This window comes from Cebidichthys violaceus, unplaced genomic scaffold (genome assembly GCF_023349555.1).
Source record: "Cebidichthys violaceus isolate CVI_PGR_0920_01 unplaced genomic scaffold, fCebVio1.0.p SCAF_65, whole genome shotgun sequence".
Lineage (NCBI taxonomy): Eukaryota > Metazoa > Chordata > Actinopteri > Perciformes > Stichaeidae > Cebidichthys > Cebidichthys violaceus.
Genome location: NW_027176872.1, coordinates 568207 through 587057, shown reverse-complemented (window position 1 = coordinate 587057; position 18851 = coordinate 568207). Strand labels below are relative to the sequence as shown.

The following is an 18851-nucleotide window of genomic DNA, read 5'->3' as shown; positions in this document are numbered from 1 at the left end:
CAGTGTGGGCTCCATGGTAGCTCTGACAGCTTGACGGAGCAGCAGTGCATGGCCTGGCTTAGCAAAGGGTTAATTATTTAATATGTTCCATCTTGTACTGGCTATATTATAAGAGGCATATCAATATGTTATCAATGTTTTTCCTCGGTTCAAACATTTTAACTACACTTATCTAACGAAGTAAACATATCTCCAACAACAGGAAGACGATAAGGCTGAGGACAGCTGGGCTCACCATCCTCAGACTGCCCTCAAAACAGCCACTGGTTGTCAAGAGCAACAAGAAAATTATGGTGCTGCTTATCAGCAACAACAGACCATATGACCCTTTTCTAATAACGCTGACCCCTACTTCCAAGCTTGCCACCAATTGGGCTGTGGAGACAATGGATGGACTTCAAAGCACTATTGCTATTCTGTCAGAGACGGAGGGGGCCGGCAGTGTGAAGGTGTGTGTGAAGAAGGGACAGTGCCACTCACCTAAGTGGAGCAGGCTCCTGTCGGATAAGCAGTGGGTGTGGTCCAACTTTCCAGTGGGGACAACGCAGAGTCATGTGACTGTGGAAGGGGACGCCCGTATGGCAGTCTACGCCTACGGCGGTAGTATAAGGAATGGATATGGCATTGCTGGAGTTTGTTCTGAAGGTACACACATTTAGATCTCTTTACACACACACACACACACACATGCACGCATAAAACGGAAGAAGTATAGGACCACATTGACATTTTGTTTGGACTTAAGTGTTTAAAGTCAGAATTCAGAGAATAAAGTTAGAATTCTGAGTTCAAAGAAGACTAAAAACTAAACTCAGAAATCAAATGCACTTTTCACATGTTGAACTAATATTATTCCGTACAGTTTATTTATGGCTGAAAGTGAAAAGATATAGTAATACATTTAATGATGACACAATAACACATATCTGCTTTGGTGTTGCATGTATTTCTATATGAGGTGTTTGTATTTCCTGTAGACACCCTCCCTCCTCCACCTCCCACGGATCCCTGTGAACAGGTGAAATGTCGTGTGAAGGAACGGTGTTTGAAAGGAGAATGCGTCCATGTTTCTACGGCAACCTGCCATGCAGTCGGTGACCCCCACTACCTGACATTTGATGGCCGACGCTATGACTTCCAGGTAGGGTTGGGACGGCTTTACCAATCATCACCAGCTATTCACTATAGAGTATATCTCTATTTTAACTTGTTACATTCTATTGAGGCCGTCAGGGACACACTGGACAGAGACCAACTCTCATGAGCTGAACTTCAACGAGGAGCATCCACATAAAATATGGCGTAACTCATCTTTAAAAACACCGCTGTAGAAGCAGTATTTCTAAACTAGCAAACAAAAGCACAACTGAATTAAGCTTCTAAAGTGTCATTTAGGAGTAGGACAATATGACATGTACAGTGAGCTGATTTATAGGCCGGTAGATGGGAGTGCTGCTAAAGCACACACCACACCTTGAAACCAACCAGTTGTAGTACGGCATGAAATTATGAACAATACGATGGCCGACGCCACAATACACATCACCGTGTATATGTATCTGTGGTGCATTTTTTGTATGCACACACATACATCTGTGCCAACACTATGCTCAAAGCTTTTCTTAGCTTAATTTTCAGGTGATTATGAGAATGATTATGAGATTAAGGCCGCGTTCACACCAGCCTTGTTTAGTCAACGTTGAACCGAACCCCGGAGCGTTTACCCCTTTGGTGCGTTTTTTTTAGGTTGGTGTGAACAACGGACTCAAACTCTGGTGCGAAACAAACAGCCACTCTCTGGTCCGCCTCGGCGGGTGGTCATGGACCCCTGTCAAAGTGAACTCTGAACATCTGCTGTGAACACCATGTTAACCAATCACAGCAAGCGTACCATTTATTTATTATTAATGTCATTACATTGGATAAAACGGTTTTCCTTTTCCTGTTTTGGTGACTGCTGACTAGTAGCCTATTTTCGTCTGTGCTACCAGTGTTGTGGAAGTTAGTCAGGAAGTGTAATAACATACTGACCTGCCACGAGTTCACATCATCGTAACATAAGCATACCTCGCATTACTTAAATCAATAACTGAAATACAATTACTTTTTCGTAAATTGTAATGCCTTACACCAGGGGTTCTTAACCTTTTTGACCTCGGGGCCCAACTTTTCAAATATTAACACTGTAGTGGTTTAATTGATCTCACTCTTGGTTTGATTTGCATTCAATAACTAAATCAAATTCACTTACAGTTTAACAAGCAAATTTCCAAAAGGTCCAGATTGAGAAAATCTCCTTGTGCAAAGGAACACTACAATATTATCTAACTTGCACTATTTAGTTCCATATATATATATATAAGTCTAGTAGTAACAGCGTCTCTGTGTAGTACAACTGTCAAATCAAATAAAGAAAGTACATATCAATTATATTAACAATTATTAGTCTCAGTTTTCAAATTTATCTTGATGGATTATAAATAATACATAGAAATACATAAATAAATGTTCTTCTCATTTCAAGTAAAATAAGGGCTGGAATAATGAATAACTGACAGAACAGAAAGCTTTTGAAAAATGTGCATCTCAAATTAAATCACTTAATTTTAGAAAAAATAATTTCATTGAACTGCTCTGCAGCTTTAAATTCAGTCAATTCAGGTGAGAAGTGATGTCAATCAAAAAAAAAAAATTTCTCATCTTCTAACAAGATAATTGTGTATGCAGCAACTTTATCTGTGGTTATTTAACCACTTGTTACAGCTCTATTCTCTCTGTTGACATTGTCATTTTTCAGTGAAATAATGTGTAGTTCAGTTTGTTGTGGGTGCATATGTTTATTTTCTGTTTGTTCATTGCGACTGTGAGGAAATACTTCTGCTCCATTTAAAACATGCTGTCACAGAACTGCCCGTAGGAAGCTTTCTCCTTATCGAATCTGGCACTTTTTGGTCAAAAACTGAGTTCAGCTCTCTTTTTATAGGTATCGGTGTGTGATTGGACTTTGAAATGTCTAATAAACTTTACTGCTCTGCTATCTATTTCCTCGTCTCTCCCCCGTGTGTCACGGCGTGTGTACATTTCACTCAAGTCAGGAAACTTGTCAGAATACCCATATTTGATTGGCTAAACTGCATCACGTGACGCATTGGTCGGCGTGTTTCCTGCACCGCTGAACAAGTGCCGTAAATGCTGAAAAAGCTGCGCCAGTTAAAATAGTAGCGCTCCGTCAAAATTGTATTATTGTCAATTATCTATCGATTTTACGTCCTGGGTCCGGATAAAACGGCGTCTAGGTCCGGATCCGGACCGCGGTCCGCCAGTTAGTCCCCTGACCTATGCGGTCCCACAGCCCTCGCAGCCCACAGGTGCAAAACTTAAAGTTTTTTGCGGCCCTCTAGGTGGCGCTCGCGGCCTAATCGTGGGCCGCGGCCCTATGGTTAAGAATCACTGCCTTACACTACTCGTTACTTGGGAATAATATTAAGGTTTCCAACACTGTTTACTCACTGAATGTGATGAATATACTGTTTCTCAGACCACAGATTAGACAATAGTTCGCTACCGAGATCCCGCTACCTCACTCTCCGCTGCTAGGAGACTACTTCGATGATAGCGAAGCAACTCCTTGAGAGGGATCCCTGCTGCTGGCCACCAAACAGCTCATTTTCTGTAACCTGCATAGCACAAAAGCATGGTGGAATTAGCAAGCTAGCTAACAAGCTAAGCACTAAATGGGTAGAATGTAACATCTTTGCATCAACAACAAACCCCTGTCACAGCGTAGGAAAGCACATCACACACATTAAGGCAACTGTTGAGCCATACCAGGAGAAGACATCTCCATCACATGACATTTGTTAAGAATTTCTGGACCGTTTGAGTTTTGCCTTTGTGAACGCAAACCATACCAGTTGGGAAATTTTAAGAATGTATCATCATTGCATTGGCACGATTTAGGAGCCTAATCGGACATGCCTCAAAACTTAATACCGTGTGGAGCCTTTTTTAAACTGTGTGACATTCAAAGAACCTTCAAGATTGCTGTTACTGCATAGAGCAAATTGCCTTTAATCGGCACTACATCAGGTTTTGTTTTTTAAAAAGTCGCCCTTTTTTCTTTGTGATATGGAGTGCCAATATTTTTTATAATTGGACTTTGCTTCAGTTGGCCAATCACATTCATCTTTTCTTTCAGGGTACCTGCACTTACATTATGACAACAGTTGCAAAGACGGCATCTGACCTTCTGCCTTTCACTGTGACGACCACGAACAACCACCGAGGTAACCGTCGAGTTTCATACGTGAGGACCGTAACTGTCAGTGTTCACGAGCAGACCATTATCATCGGCAGTCAAAGAGGACAAGTACAGGTAACAGATCTGCTGTCATCTACTGTAACAAGCAGTGAATGTAATAATCAATGTTCAAATATTAAGGCAATCTTCATGAGAGTAACAAACTATTCTACAAAATTATACAAAACAACCTTATTAGTCAGATTTTTCACATTTAAGGGTATCTATTACTTCTATTTATTAGTAGAGTTCTGCTCAGTCAGCAAAAGACTTTCATCAGCATTTTAGAGCATCTGGCTCAAGAAATTTTAGACAATGAAAAGGGAACAGCTCAAACAAAATGCTTTTGTTTTAATAATAATTTCTTATTGCAATTTTAAACACACAAAGTCAATGGGATTCTACAGAGAGCTGAAGTCCAGCCACCCTCCGAACTAGCCTCTGTTTCATTTGCTACACAATCCTTTACTTGTTTTGGGGACAGTTCACCCCAAAATTAAAAATACATATTGTTCCTCTTACTTGTAATGCTATTCATCAATCTAGATACTTTTCATGTGACTTTCCTAGTTTTGAAGATATTGGCCCTAGTGATGTCTGCCTTCTCTTCTCTTTTCAACTTTGTGCATATGCAGTGTTACAGACAGTTTGTTCTCATCAGTGTTTTGTTATTACCTTCAGGTGAATGGAGAACTTCAGTACTTGCCTGTCAGTTTGTTGGACGGCAAGGTCTCTGTAAAGCAGAGTGGAATCTACGCTGTACTCACCACTGACTTTGGCCTGACTGTAAAAAATGACTGGAACATGAGGCTATACATCACAGTGCCATCTTCCTACTATCAACACCTCGGAGGCCTCTGTGGAAACTACAATGGAGACAGGAGCGATGACCTGCCTGAACCAAAAGGTGAGGACAGGGACATAAAAGGATAATACTGTAGGAGGCGAGATGGTTGGGTGCAACAAGTTGTCTAATGTGGCCGAAATGTAATTGCCAATATCTAATAGAGGTGGAAAGTACACTTTCTACCGAAAAGTGTTGAATTGGTGAACAGTGTCAGGTAGCATGGAGGGAGTGATGGAGGGAGCTGCATCAAGAGACTCTGGCTGACATGATAGACTGTAGATAAAAAGGGGAAGTAGTCACTGGGACGTCATTCATTGGTTTGTGGACTGGAACCTCAGGTTTGCCATTTTGCCTGTCGCAATCTTGGTTTTTGGCAATCGCAATCTGAAATTTTGAATGCGCCAACTTGGTTTTAGGCCATCAACCACTTGGTTTTTGGCCTCGTCATCTTGGATTTTTGGCAGTTGCCATCATGGTTTTTCGCTGCATCAACATGTTTCTTGGCCACCGTCATCTTGTTTTTTTGCAACCAAAATTGACACAAGAAGGTGGGGCTGAGTACAACTGAACGCTAAATAAGGCATATTTATGTTACAATTAGCTTTCGTAAACTGAAAACACACTGAAAGGGTTAAGGGATAAAAACTCGTACAGCTCCCAGACTGGACAACGCAGACCTGTCAATCACAAGGTAGCCACGCCTTACTTTAATTTAAATGAGAACATAATCTACTCAATGAACATCATACCAAAATAATTTAGATCCAAAGTTCTGAGTTCGGCTGAACGTCAGTCATTAAATTGCTCACTCACCCGTCCAAGTCCAAATTTGTATTTATTTACATGCTTTTCTGCATATTGCTTTCTGTTCTCTTGCAGGCTCCAGTCTCTCTGCTGTGCTGAAGATGATCCAGAAGTGGAAGACCGATACGTCCGATCTGTTCTGTAATGATAACTGTGCCGGTCACTGTCCCACTTGTTCAAAAGAGCAGCAGGCCCACTTCAGCCGTCCCAATCTCTGTGGGATTCTGACAAAGTCAAATGGGCCATTTTCAGCCTGCCACAATAAGGTCGACCCCTCTACGTACCTGGATAACTGTGTCTACGATGTCTGTGTCACTAAAGGTGAGCCAATAGTTGAAGATGTTTTCGGGGCAGAATGCACTACAAATATGACTGGAGAAAATGCAAATTGTTTAAAGCCATGCTGTCATGAGTTCCTGTGATATCAATGTGTCTGTGTGTTTGTCCAGGTGCCAAACAGGTTCTCTGTGATAACCTGAAGAGTTATGCTGATGCCTGCCAGTCAGAGGAAGTGAAAATCGACCCTAATTGGAGAATGGTTACCAAATGCTGTAAGTTGCCAAGCTAAATATTTTTCCTTTGAAGTGCTATAATTTATCATGAACCATTCAGTGAGGTTCTGGCGGAGTGTGGCAGTAGAAAGCTACAGCAAAAGGAGTGAGTGACTGCACGTTGCCTATTTTGATGAAAGAAGGAATGGAGATTCAAATTTTGATGTGGTGTCATGAATACACTTAATGTTAACCTAAATCTTAACATGGCACACATATTTAAAAAGGATGGTGACCCCTGTCTTAGATCCGTCAGCCCCCAGACAATCTAATATTTACCTCAAGACATTATCTGAAAATATTGAAGTATGACAGGAAATGGGGTCTTTCAAATCTTAAGTGGTCACCTAAAGGGCTTTTGTGTCGCAATAATACTGTTTTTTCCCACCTCCTCCAGCCATGCTGATGTACAAACTAGATTATGGAAACAAACTACAGGTTGGATACATAAATGTGAATGAAGATTTATCTGTTAAATAATTAAAACCAACATAAAAATATTGACATTGTTAAATAATTGTAAGGTGTTGGGTTATTGGTTTAGACAGAGTATTGGTTCTCACAGATAAGAACAATATTCTCCAAACCCCCCCCCCCCCCCCCAGACCCTTCTTGCCCCAAAGGTAGCCATTATGAGGCGTGTGGTTCCGCCTGCCCTGCCTCCTGCACGTCCCCTGACACCGAGAAGCTGTGCAAAGGCCCCTGTGTGGAGGGGTGCCAGTGTAATGAAGGATGGGTGCTAAGTGGAGACAGGTAACAAACAAACAGTCTTTAGTTATTTCATATTGCTAAAATTGGTATAAATATTTCATTATTAGATATTCATCATTGGTGAATTCTATGCATGAATAACAAAATGTTTCCAGGTTATGTTAAGCTATTCAATATTCATACTGTCGTTGATTTTATTTGAAGAGACTGGTCATAGATGAGGTTGGAGTCGAATATCAACTTCTCAGAATTCTTTATTGGACATGAATCATGAAAGGAAAACTACAGCTTGCTAGGCTATAGGATTTCTTCAACTTACTAAAAAGTTACACAGTTCTTATACTTCTCCATCTACACAAAGGTGGGGGTTGAGACACATACATCATTGTCTGGCTCCCCCATCCATACATTGGATGTTAACTAATCTAAACCATATGTTTGAACCTAAAGGTCAAATAACATGAAATGAAGAACCCTGTCACCCCAGCCCTTAGTTTCAATATTTAGCAGGGTTGACCCCTGGGTCAACCAAACACAGCTATTCAACCAGGGTAAGTATGGTCTCACAGAGCTCACCTTGCAGAATTGGAAATACGCTCATAAGTTCTGTTGAGTATGCACATATGCTGCTATAATACTACGTACAATGTTATCAATCCTAACATGTATATACAGAAGAAATAAAATATCTCCACAATACCAAGACCAGTTTGCTGTCCCATGATCACGCATTGATTAACCAAAACAGGCCTTTCCAAAAGAAACAGGCTCTTTGTGATCTTGACATAACCTAAAATGTCTTCTAGTTCTTTGGAAACCAGCCAGCAGAAGGCTACTGCTCAAAACTATCAAAGTGATGTTCTGAGAGCATGATTCTGAGCCTGTGGAAATGGACTTTACCAGGAGTGTGTTACACCGGCCTGGCCTCCCAAAAATGATGCTCACATACAACTTAATTGCATTGTCAATTGCAGTTTGAGGGAAATGTATTTTCTCCCTGATTACGTTTGTTTTATACGTATCATAAATGCATTTCTAACAACACAGGACTTAACTTAAATAACCTAACAAACTTACTTATTTTAAGTCAAACCGTGTAATTTTACTAAACCTAACCAAGTAGTTGTGATGCGCTTTGTGTTGTTCACAACATTAACCATATGTTTAAAAAACGCAAAAGTTGTGCAGAAAATAACGCCCATGTGACATTTCAAGGACTCCGGGTGTTAATGCCTCACAATAAAACATCACTTGTTGTTTTGATCTCCTGAGTCTACTCTACAAAACTTTTGACCTGGATTTAGCGCCATACACAACCTGTCTGATGTCAACAATAACATTTCAGTAAAAATATACCTGAAATATTTGTGGACATCAAGTGAAGTGTGCTAGCAACACTAAGCCATAGAAGACAAGAACACAGGCAAGGTTTCATGTGTATGTACTGTTTATTTAATAATTGTGTGTGTTTGTTTCAGATGTGTTCCTCTGCATAGCTGTGGATGTCAGTATCAGGGCAGATATTACCCATCAGCCACCACTTTCTGGGGTGATAACACCTGCACCACCAAGTGTAAATGCGATAAAGGGAAAGCCGAGGTTGGTGTGTGTGTGTGTGTGTGTGTGTGTGTGTGTGTGTGTGTGTGTGTGTGTGTGTGTGTGTGTGTGTGTGTGTGTGTCCGTTACTCAAGACCCCTGTGCCATCACAATTATTGTGTGCTGTTCTTGTTTTTGTCTCTTTCACTGTGATCTGATATTCTGTTATCTCATTCTGCTGAAGTGCAAACCAGTCACCTGTAGGAAAACTGAGCACTGTGCCATAAAGGGCGGTGTCCGGGACTGCTACCCAGCATCCCACGCGACATGCCAGGGCTCCGGAGACCCCCACTACCGCAACTTTGATGGACGCCGGTTTGATTTCCAGGGCACTTGCACCTACACCCTGTCTCAACTCACCAAGGGATCAGACCAGGACCTGGAGCCGTTCCAAGTGCTGGTCCAAAATGAGAACAGAGGCCGCAACAAGGCTGTGGCCTACACCAAGTCCGTCTCTCTCATTGTATTTGGTAACATCACTGTCAGCATGAGTCGGGCTAGTGTGGGAGAAATGCTGGTAAGATTGGTCTGTCTACAGTACTTATCCCTAGTCTTCCTTACCAATCCCTCTATAGTGTAGTTACAGTAGACTACTGCCGTATGGGATAGTCCAGACAAAGTATTTGACATTTGAAATAGATTCAAGATTTTGCTAATTCTCACATTTTTAACAATGAGCTAGCAGTCAGTAGTGGGGGCAACCTAAGAACCCAACAAAAAAAGAATTTAATATGCTCTTCATCTGGAACGAGTCGTTTCTGCACGGTAAATGTTAGCTAAAGCAAAGCACAATTTAAAAGAACAATCACAGAGTGTATCTATTGCCTCCACACAGCTCTCAACATGGCGACGGCTCAGCCAGCAGCTAAGGGTGCTAACGGAGCAAGTAGTGGGGTGGTGTAGGTTTATAGGTTGACATGGGCAACCAAACCCAACAAAAAATCATTGGTGCTTCCGAAATCGCACAGCATGCAGTAGATACTATGTGTATGTATCATTCAACATTATTTTGTGTGAATAAACAGCTAGTTTGTATCTTTTGGGACACTGAGCTGTAATTATAACATCACTTCCAGAGAGCCTCCTTGCCGGTTGTAGTTGCGTTACCATGGTAACCCATGCCAACCTCCCGTAACCAAACCATGATTTGTGAGGTCTGAACTAATTTCAAATTAATCCTAGCAAAGGGAGATTTTATGCTTACACTCAACCGCCATTGTCTGTTGCGAACGTTTTCTTCATTACCGCATTGCATTGTGGGATATGTGTAGTTTCCATTATTGGCATTCTGTAATATTTTACTGGATGTAGTATGCAATTCACATACTATTGGTTTCCATGCTAAGATTTCAGACAGATTAGTAAACAGCATGTTAATATGGAATTTCAGACGCAGCGCATGTACATTTTCATGTTCTTAATCAATAACTAGTCATTTCTGGGCTGTAAATATTATCTAACGCGCAACACATTTAAAAACAACAAATGCTCTTAACTCACCTTTGCACGCAACACAAACACAAGCCGTTATATAGCTTATATATCTTTTATTTATAATTATATGTACACAGTGATTCTGTACATGTGTTCATGCTCTGCCCTCAGGTGAACAGTCGGTCAGTGAACTTGCCTTACTCCACTGAAGACGGCAAGCTCTCCTTGTTCCGGCGTGGCAACTTTGGCTTTGTTAGGACATATTTTGGTTTGACGCTCAGGTTCAACTGGAAAAGCCACGTCAGCCTGACTCTACCCAGTTCATACTCTTCTGCTACAGGCGGTAAGTTGGGGGGTTGTTTGGTTAACTCAAATATGTTTCAGCAATCAACATGTGACGGCAGCACTTTGGTTATAAAGCAAACAAGGCAATGTCGTTCCGATTGAGCCAATTCATACGGTTACGCAGGAAATATGGTTTATGGCAGTTTATGGCAGCAGTTTAATCACTGGGGCCTGCATTAAGAAGCCCAGGGTAGATCACCATGGCAACCGGGTTGAGTCAGGATGGAAACCTATGCTGCATGGCTAACCTGTTAACCTGCTTCAAGAGGACCAGGTCAAAAACTGTCAACATACTAAATACTGCCTACTGAATGCATTTACATGCGTATTCTATCAGTGCATCTCAGGCCGCTATGTGGCGATTGTTGGAAATAAAAGTATACCTGTACACTCTGACAGCTTCCTACTCTTAACTATTCTAAATGCTCTAACTGTGACTGCTGTGGTTGTTGCTTGTTTCTCTGTGTCAGGCTTGTGTGGAAATTACAATGGAAAACCTGACGATGACTTACTGAAACCTGATGGCAGCCAGGCTAAAAGCGTGAACGCCTTCGGAGACAGCTGGAAGGTGAGAATGGGGAACTTTGTGAAAAAAATTGACAATTGAAAACATACACAGGTGAAAACAGTTAGAAGCAGAAAGCGGGCACAGTTGTACACATTGTGTGTACGGCTCCATCTCCAGCTCAATACAGCAGCTCCAATAGTGTCTGCACATCTGGTGGACAGCTGGGAAGGAGAACAAAGTCACTCCTCAGTAATCTAACCGCCTCTTGCTAATAGCCTACCAATTCCGACCAATTAATAAAAGAAGAAAGACATCTCATCATAAAAACACATCCGGCCACATAGATTGACAGACATTGTCAAAACAGACTTGAAAAATGGGAGCCTATCCTCTAAATATCAAACAGTATCTTTATGTTGTTATTAATAACACTGTTGAATAACACTGTTGCATGTCTTTGAACCAGGCAGGAGGAGACTTTGGCTGCACTAGTGACTGTCCTGGTGGTAAATGTCCGGAGTGTGAGCCTGTGATGATACAACGTTACCAACAGCCACCCTACTGTGGCATCATCGCCGACAAACTGGGACCGTTTGGGTAGGTACTGCATGCTGCTGGGCTAGGCAATAAACAATTTATACTTATGCTTAGTATTTAAGAAAAACTAGATGAGGCCAGGTATGGTTAATGTCCAGTGGAAAAAAATCCAGGATTGTTAAACATGTACAGTATATTTCTTTGTTTATTAAATGGTGTCTATACAAACTGTGCCCTTCTCCGTCTCTGCCCACACAGAAAGTGTCACAGTAAAATGGACCACTCCTCCTTCCTCAAAGACTGTGTTTTTGATTTGTGCGTGTATCGAGGCCACGCCTCCGCCCTATGCAACAGCCTATCAGCTTTCAGCACCTCTTGTCAGGATGTGGGAGCGGAAGTGGGGAGCTGGAGAACTGAACAACTTTGTCGTAAGACAAGCACACACTCACCCACAGTCTCTGTGAAAATCAAGAACTACACTGCTCCTCCATCCATCCAAGAGTAACTTGTTCGAAATTCAGACTATGCACTAACTTGGCAACCTCACAATAAGGAATTTTGGGGTGTTGCATGCAGTCTCTGGGCCCTACTGATGTTGATAAAGACAAATCTCTTTAATGTAGATTTACATCTACAAATAAGTGTATTAGGGCCATTGTAGGTAAAAAGGGACATGAAAGACGATGTATATGACCTTCAGTCAGAGAGGACAAACTCTTTATTTTATCTTTTTTTATCCGATTATCCATCGTTAAAATAAAAACTTACAACAGGTCTAAGATGAGGATTAAGTACAATTCATACCGATGTATCTTTCAGGACCTTCGCCTTCCTCAGAGTCCATAATAACACTTTCTTTAGGCGCAAAGAAATTCAGACGGCGGCTGGCGATACGAAAGTTTTACACTCTCTAATCTCAGTTAGATTCAGTTTCTTTCTCGTAAATTTGCCACTTTAATCTTCAATCTTTTATCTTTTTTTAATCTTTAATATCTCGTTTTCTCTAAACAAGATATTGTCGTGCTTCCAATCTGGACTGGATGCAGGCCTATAGAGATAAATCAGATGTTGATTTTTTAAGCTGATTCTGCGAGAGGTGGCAAACAAGCATACTTCCCTAAATGTCACTGAAATGTTCTCGGTTAGTGAGTGGTTATCCAAAAGTCCCAATGAGGTCCCAAGCATGTTTGTAATGTTTGTGAGGAGCATAATCGCATCAACTTCATCCTGATTGACTTGTGCGTCTCTCTACCAGCTCCATCGTGTGGCGCGAACAGTCACTACGAGATGTGTGCCCCTCCTTGCCAGCTGACCTGCAGCGGCCCGACACCCCTAGTGGACTGTGACGAGAACACGCTCTGCACAGAAGGCTGCGTGTGTGACGACGGATTCATGCTGAGCCACGACAAGTGTGTACCTCTAGCAGAGTGCGGCTGTCAGTATGAAGGACAGTATTATCAAAATGGACAGGTACTACAGCTGCAACAGTGTCAAACGAAGCTCCACAGCTTCTGTTTTTAACACCGTTACTTCTTCTTCTGCCACCACTGTTACTACCGCTGATATGTTTGGTTGGCTCTCTGCTCTTTTTCTCAGGTGTTCTATCCGGAAGAGTCATGTGACACCCGTTGCGTTTGTTCAGACGGTGGACAAGTACAGTGTGATCTGAAATTCCGCTGTTCAGCCAATGAGATGTGTGTTGTGAAAGGGGGCGCGGCCTCCTGTTCACCCAGGAGCGTTGGTTCCTGCTCTGTGAGCGGGGGCAGGATCATCAGGTCCTTTGACGGACAGGTGAAGGACATTTACACTTACACAATGTGTCTAATCTATTTGATCTTTTTCAAAAAATATTTTATTGTTTAAATAGATGATTTTATAAAAAAAACTTTTATATTTTTAATTGTCATTATTTTCTATTTAAATAATGACAAAAACTAAAGTACACGTTTAATGTCGGTCCTCCATCATCACAGTTGGTCAGAGATGTCATGACGACTCTTTTCGTCGATGCAATATTTAAAAATATGTCCAAATCTAACAGCGATGAGTCATGGTTTTGTCTTCGACACTTCCTTTGGCTGTTTTACAAGAAAAGTGTACAACATCATTTTAAAACACATATGGGAAATTTTGTTTTAAAAACAATCTGAATATATCAGCTGATATAAGCTTATTGCAGATATATATATATCAGTATTTAGGCTGATCTCATTCACTGTTCGTACTTATATTTATACCATGTAATCATGAGCAAGAATGTACAGGGCTGCCGAAGAATAAAGAGTGACAAAGTCCGCAGATGGGGAGATTGGGGGGTGGGTAAGTCAAACAATCTCAGGATGTTCACCAATGAGACCGCTGATGGTGTCCCATGTGAAACCAAGTCCACGATGACTTATATTACCCTACTTTTTTAAACAACTTAAAGACGTAGCTACATAAGTTATGAAAAAAACTTACTTATTTTACTTAACAAACATACTTATTTAAACACAAACCATAATCTTTCCCTAAACCATAACCAAGTAGTTTTGTAGTCTAAACAGGTTCTGCACTGATTGCTCGAGTTGCTGAACATTCGTACACACAAAGAACGAAAAATAACTTTTGAATTGTCATACAAGGATACGTTGCGTTATCAGAGTATTAGATTTTAACCAAGTGGCAACCCCAATAACTGCAGGTGTAAGTATGTCAATGTTTTTACAGCAATGTATCAAATACCAATGTGAAAGGTGTTGCGAACATCCACAGACAGATTATAAAACGGAAATGTCAATGACACAATCTGAACTAATAAACTATGTCCAGAGACTGCTCTCAGGAACCGATAGGTCACTTAATGGTTGAACTCTCAATTTACCATGTGTCTGGACAGTGTCAGATAAGACTCGGGGTCAATCTTGACTACATGGTTTTATGACCCAACCTTTACGGTTTACCTGAGGAGCAGAAAGACACAGAAACACATCCAATTGTACTTTGACTTAAAGAAACTGAGTTGTGACGCAACATGTAGCTTAACTGATATCAGGGACGTGCGGTCAGGGGAGGCAAACAAATAATGCTAAAATAAAATTAATATTAATATTTCTCTACTGATCTGTTCTATAAATGTAATTTCTGTATGATTCTAATCATTTCAAGCATTTGTATAATCAAAATCGCTGAATTAGCGCATGTCCTGTTCAAACAGAGGAGACACGTGAGGTGAGGCAGCGACGAGCTGTGCCTCACCTCAGATTGCGCAATCCCTCACTAACTGGGTTGAGCGCGTGCCTTTTGCTTTCTCATTGTTTGTCACCACTGTAATATTTGTAGACACTTTTATTATATGTCCTTTCTTTACATAGAATAGGTAATGTATTACACGTCTGTAGAACATATTTAGTGTTGCTGATCTGACATTAAACCGCAGTGAAAAAGCACAGAGGGGCAAACAGTACCTCTGCCTCACTGAAGAGGGCGTGCGAGAGCCCACGGGTCGGGTTTATGCTTGTTCTGTCGTTGCTCTTCTTCTACACTTTTCTTCTTCTTATATTTTTCTTTGACCACAAAAATGTAAGATTCTATATCCAATCTTAAAAAAGTCTAAAAAAACAAGGAAATATGAACAAATCAACAGCAATTCAACGTCGGACAGGTAAAGTAACCTTTAATGTGTTTGTTGTTCTCTTTATACATCCGTGGTTGTTACGCAGATTATCGCGGAATCTCATGATTTTCGCGGGTGGTGCCCGCGAGCGCTCCGCTTCTGAAACGCTCCCGGTGGGGCAGATCGGTGGGGCAGATCGCGGCGCACACGCTCCCGGTGGAATCAAATATGTACCTTACCTATGTGTGTGTAAATAATGCTGATATGAAAAACAACCAGTAGTCAATGTGCAAGCTGCCAATTGAATGGTGATATAAGCCCGAGCGTCCCCCAATTGGGGGACGTAGTACATACAAACTTAGAGAGTTTTGTGTTAAAAGTAACTGGCAGAGAACCCACGAAGAACGAATATAATGATGTTATAGTTCTGCAGAAACCTCAGCGTCCTGGGAACAACATGAACTCGGTCACTTCTACATGAGACAAACACATCTTCCATCAGCTAAGCAAACAAATAACAAAATATCATAAATCATAACTCGATATGACTGGAAAAGACCGGAGAAAACAGCTGCTACTGTCCGTTAGCAATGTGCTACCTACGAACATGCAATGCAACATGCACATGAAAAAGCATGTCCGCTTGACGGAGATTACGGACATATGCTCCATTTCTCTCTCCGGTAAACCATCGCAGAGATATTCATCTTCGAACACAAAAAAGTCACACAGCTTTCATCGAATATTGTACTCGCTTTTGGTCGAATCTCAGCGAAAAAATGAAATATCTCCGTACTTCCACGACTCTGTGTTCCAGCTGCATGTGCTGTGTGTGAATCAGTTCGATTCGTGTCTCTCCGACACTCCTCGGCTTTTTGGGAGGGTTGGAAGCTCAGCAAATTAGATTTCAGATCTGCCATCAGATGGGACGTTTATCATTCCCATTGGCTAATAGTGTCATCTAGCTTTCAATTCCAGGCAATTCTATTGGCTTCTACGGTTCGAAGGAGGTCTCAATGGTGAAAATCGGAGAAAGGGGGGCTGAGATACAGCCCTAAACAGAGAGAGTGGGCTGAATCTGAAGCAGTAAAATGACCATAAAAAGGGCTTAGAAAGAGCTTAAAACACTCAAAAAAAGCCCAATCTTCTGTCTTTTGATTCATTGAACATCAGGAGTGATACATAGAAGTGATATATAGTGTTTTTTAGTTTAAAAAATATTTTTTTATTCAAATATTGGAATATTTCATCAGTTTTGCAATTTTATATGCTCTATATTTTATGAATGCTTCACTGTATCTATGTATAAATGTGTATAGAGAGCCTTTATCAGTTGTTATAAGAGCTGGGAATATTTTAAATCTTGGATTTCCATAATTTAAAAAAAAAATATACTGAAATTGCTGTTTTTCCCCAGCGAGGTTTAGAATTTTCCAAGTTGTGCTGTGTTCCATCTTAATCTTATGTTAACCTGTAACATATATACTGATATTTCCATGACTCAACACATCTCAAAAATCGAATCAAAAAAAAAAAATGCAACGCTACACTCGCTACACTCACTTTCGTATGGGCTGTCTTTTTTCGAGCTGAGGCCTGAAAATAGGCCTCGTTTTTTTAAGCTTCTCTATTGGGTTCATATATTTGTAAATCTGACTTATGTAGTAGCCACGAACCTCACCGCACGTCACTGACTGATATGTTATGCCCAGCTAACATATGTTTACTAATAGGAAGCGTTCCTTGACATATGGGTTTTGAACTTCCTGTTGACCTCTCTCCTTTCTACTGACTTTCAGCTCACTGTTTAGCTGTCTGACCCTAAACTTTGCCTTTTTGATTCACTCTCACCGCTCTCATAGCGTCGACAATCACTGTGCAAGTTCTGACATAACCTTGAATATCTTCTGTTTCATCCTCTAGGCTTATCCTCTGTGGGGAAACTGTTTGTTCAACTTGGCAGAAGTGCAGGAGCAGGAAGGAGGGATGGAAGCCTTCTCTGTGTTTGTACGGCAGCAAACCAGTAAGGATGGCGAAGTCTCTCACAGTGTGGAGCTCAAGGTTTACGACATGGAAATCACTATGGAAACCGGGGTTGTTTGGGAAATCAAGGTATGACTGACCAGTATTAGAACACACTGTCCAGCAATATGCCATGGTACTACACTTGTCTCAACCTCATCTGGTAACTTTGTGAACACAATGTTCTGGCCTTAATGGAAACATAGCTAAGTCTCATTCATTTTATAGTCCATTTGGTTGAAATGTAGATCTTTCTAAGGATGCAGTATCTCCTGAAGTGGGACAGAGCTAATGTGATGAAATAATTTGTACCCCCGATGTCTCAGGTCGATGACGTCAGAGCCTCCCTTCCTGTGTCACTGGCTGACGGACAAGTGCGAGCACATCAAAATGGCATCAACATCATCATTGAAACTGACTTTGATCTGAAGCTGACTTACGACAGTGTTGCGGGAGTGTTCCTACAAATCCCGTCCACCTATGGCGGCTTGCCACGTGGTCTCTGCGGCAACTATAACGGTGAGCCGACTGACGACCTGACATTAACAGCAGGCAAGAAGCCAGCAGACACATCAGCAGCCTGGGTCATAACGAAGGACAACACTACTTGTGACACGGGCTGTGGTGCCGCTTCCTGCCCTGAGCCAGATGAACAGAAGCGCCCAGAAGCTGAAAAGGCCTGTAACATCATCAAAGCCCAGCAGGGCCCATTTGCAGGTTGCCACACAACAGTGAAGCCAACCCCCGATTACGATGCTTGTGTCAGGCAAGGAAATATCTCTTATGTCAGAGTGTACACATTACAAGGGCATTACACACCAGGGGCATTTTTTTCAAGCGATTAATTCCCACTTCAATATATTTTTTTGCTTTTGTCTTGAACATGTTCACACAGAACACAAATATTACACGGCGAAAAAGTGGCCATTTTCTTCCAGAGCAAGGTTTTTTTCTGAGCTTTCCCACCGCAAATAAAGGCATCAACCAATCACGTTGTGTGGTACTGACACATCCAAAACATACACTATAGTGTACAACAAAACAGAGTCTCCGTAGTCCAAACCAAGACGGTAAACTTTATATCTCCTATCAACCTTGACAAAGGCCAGGCTGACCAGCTCCTTCTATACCTTTCACAATAAAAGCCCTCAACATATACAACTGTTTCACAGGGGGAACTAAAATTCCCTCCGAGCTTTTCGCTCAATGAAACCTCAATAAAATAGCCTAGAGCAACTCCGGTTATACAACGATTTAGCTCAGACAGACTGCGAGACGCTACTCTGACCCTGGTAGTTGGTCCTTTGCCTGCAAGAAATCAAAATGAAATTTGCATCGCTGCTGATATGAATAGTTTTGATGCAACATTTTCGTGTTGTTTCTTTTCCTCGTCCCCGATGTGTAAAAGTCTCAACTGCGTTTCCAGCTTGACGTTACTGTGACTCAGCATGATGTCCTTAGCCCTTTTTTACTGCAGGACTGTAACAACCAGGAATCTCACTGTAGTATCCCCCGTATTGTTTTTGCTTATATTTGCACATTTCATATTGCATTCTTAACATTGGCCTGACACTCTGGGCCAATCAGCGGGCCAGGCCACC

The 18851-nt window shown here is 41.5% G+C and overlaps 1 protein-coding gene across 1 annotated transcript in view; it reads left to right on the top strand.

Annotated features, from left to right (window-relative positions):
* LOC137890496 (IgGFc-binding protein-like) overlaps positions 1-18851 on the top strand; it is a 35554-nt gene that overhangs the window by 1865 nt on the left and 14838 nt on the right. Inside the window, exons 4-20 of the mRNA XM_068734598.1 lie at positions 203-645; positions 978-1141; positions 4199-4375; positions 4982-5207; positions 6027-6272; positions 6401-6502; positions 7108-7255; positions 8692-8812; positions 8994-9326; positions 10415-10586; positions 11059-11156; positions 11563-11693; positions 11892-12061; positions 12889-13103; positions 13230-13424; positions 17152-17340; positions 17577-18016. Of these exons, the coding sequence (XP_068590699.1) occupies positions 203-645; positions 978-1141; positions 4199-4375; positions 4982-5207; positions 6027-6272; positions 6401-6502; positions 7108-7255; positions 8692-8812; positions 8994-9326; positions 10415-10586; positions 11059-11156; positions 11563-11693; positions 11892-12061; positions 12889-13103; positions 13230-13424; positions 17152-17340; positions 17577-18016 (3570 nt within the window). The remainder of the gene's footprint in view (positions 1-202; positions 646-977; positions 1142-4198; positions 4376-4981; positions 5208-6026; positions 6273-6400; positions 6503-7107; positions 7256-8691; positions 8813-8993; positions 9327-10414; positions 10587-11058; positions 11157-11562; positions 11694-11891; positions 12062-12888; positions 13104-13229; positions 13425-17151; positions 17341-17576; positions 18017-18851) is intronic.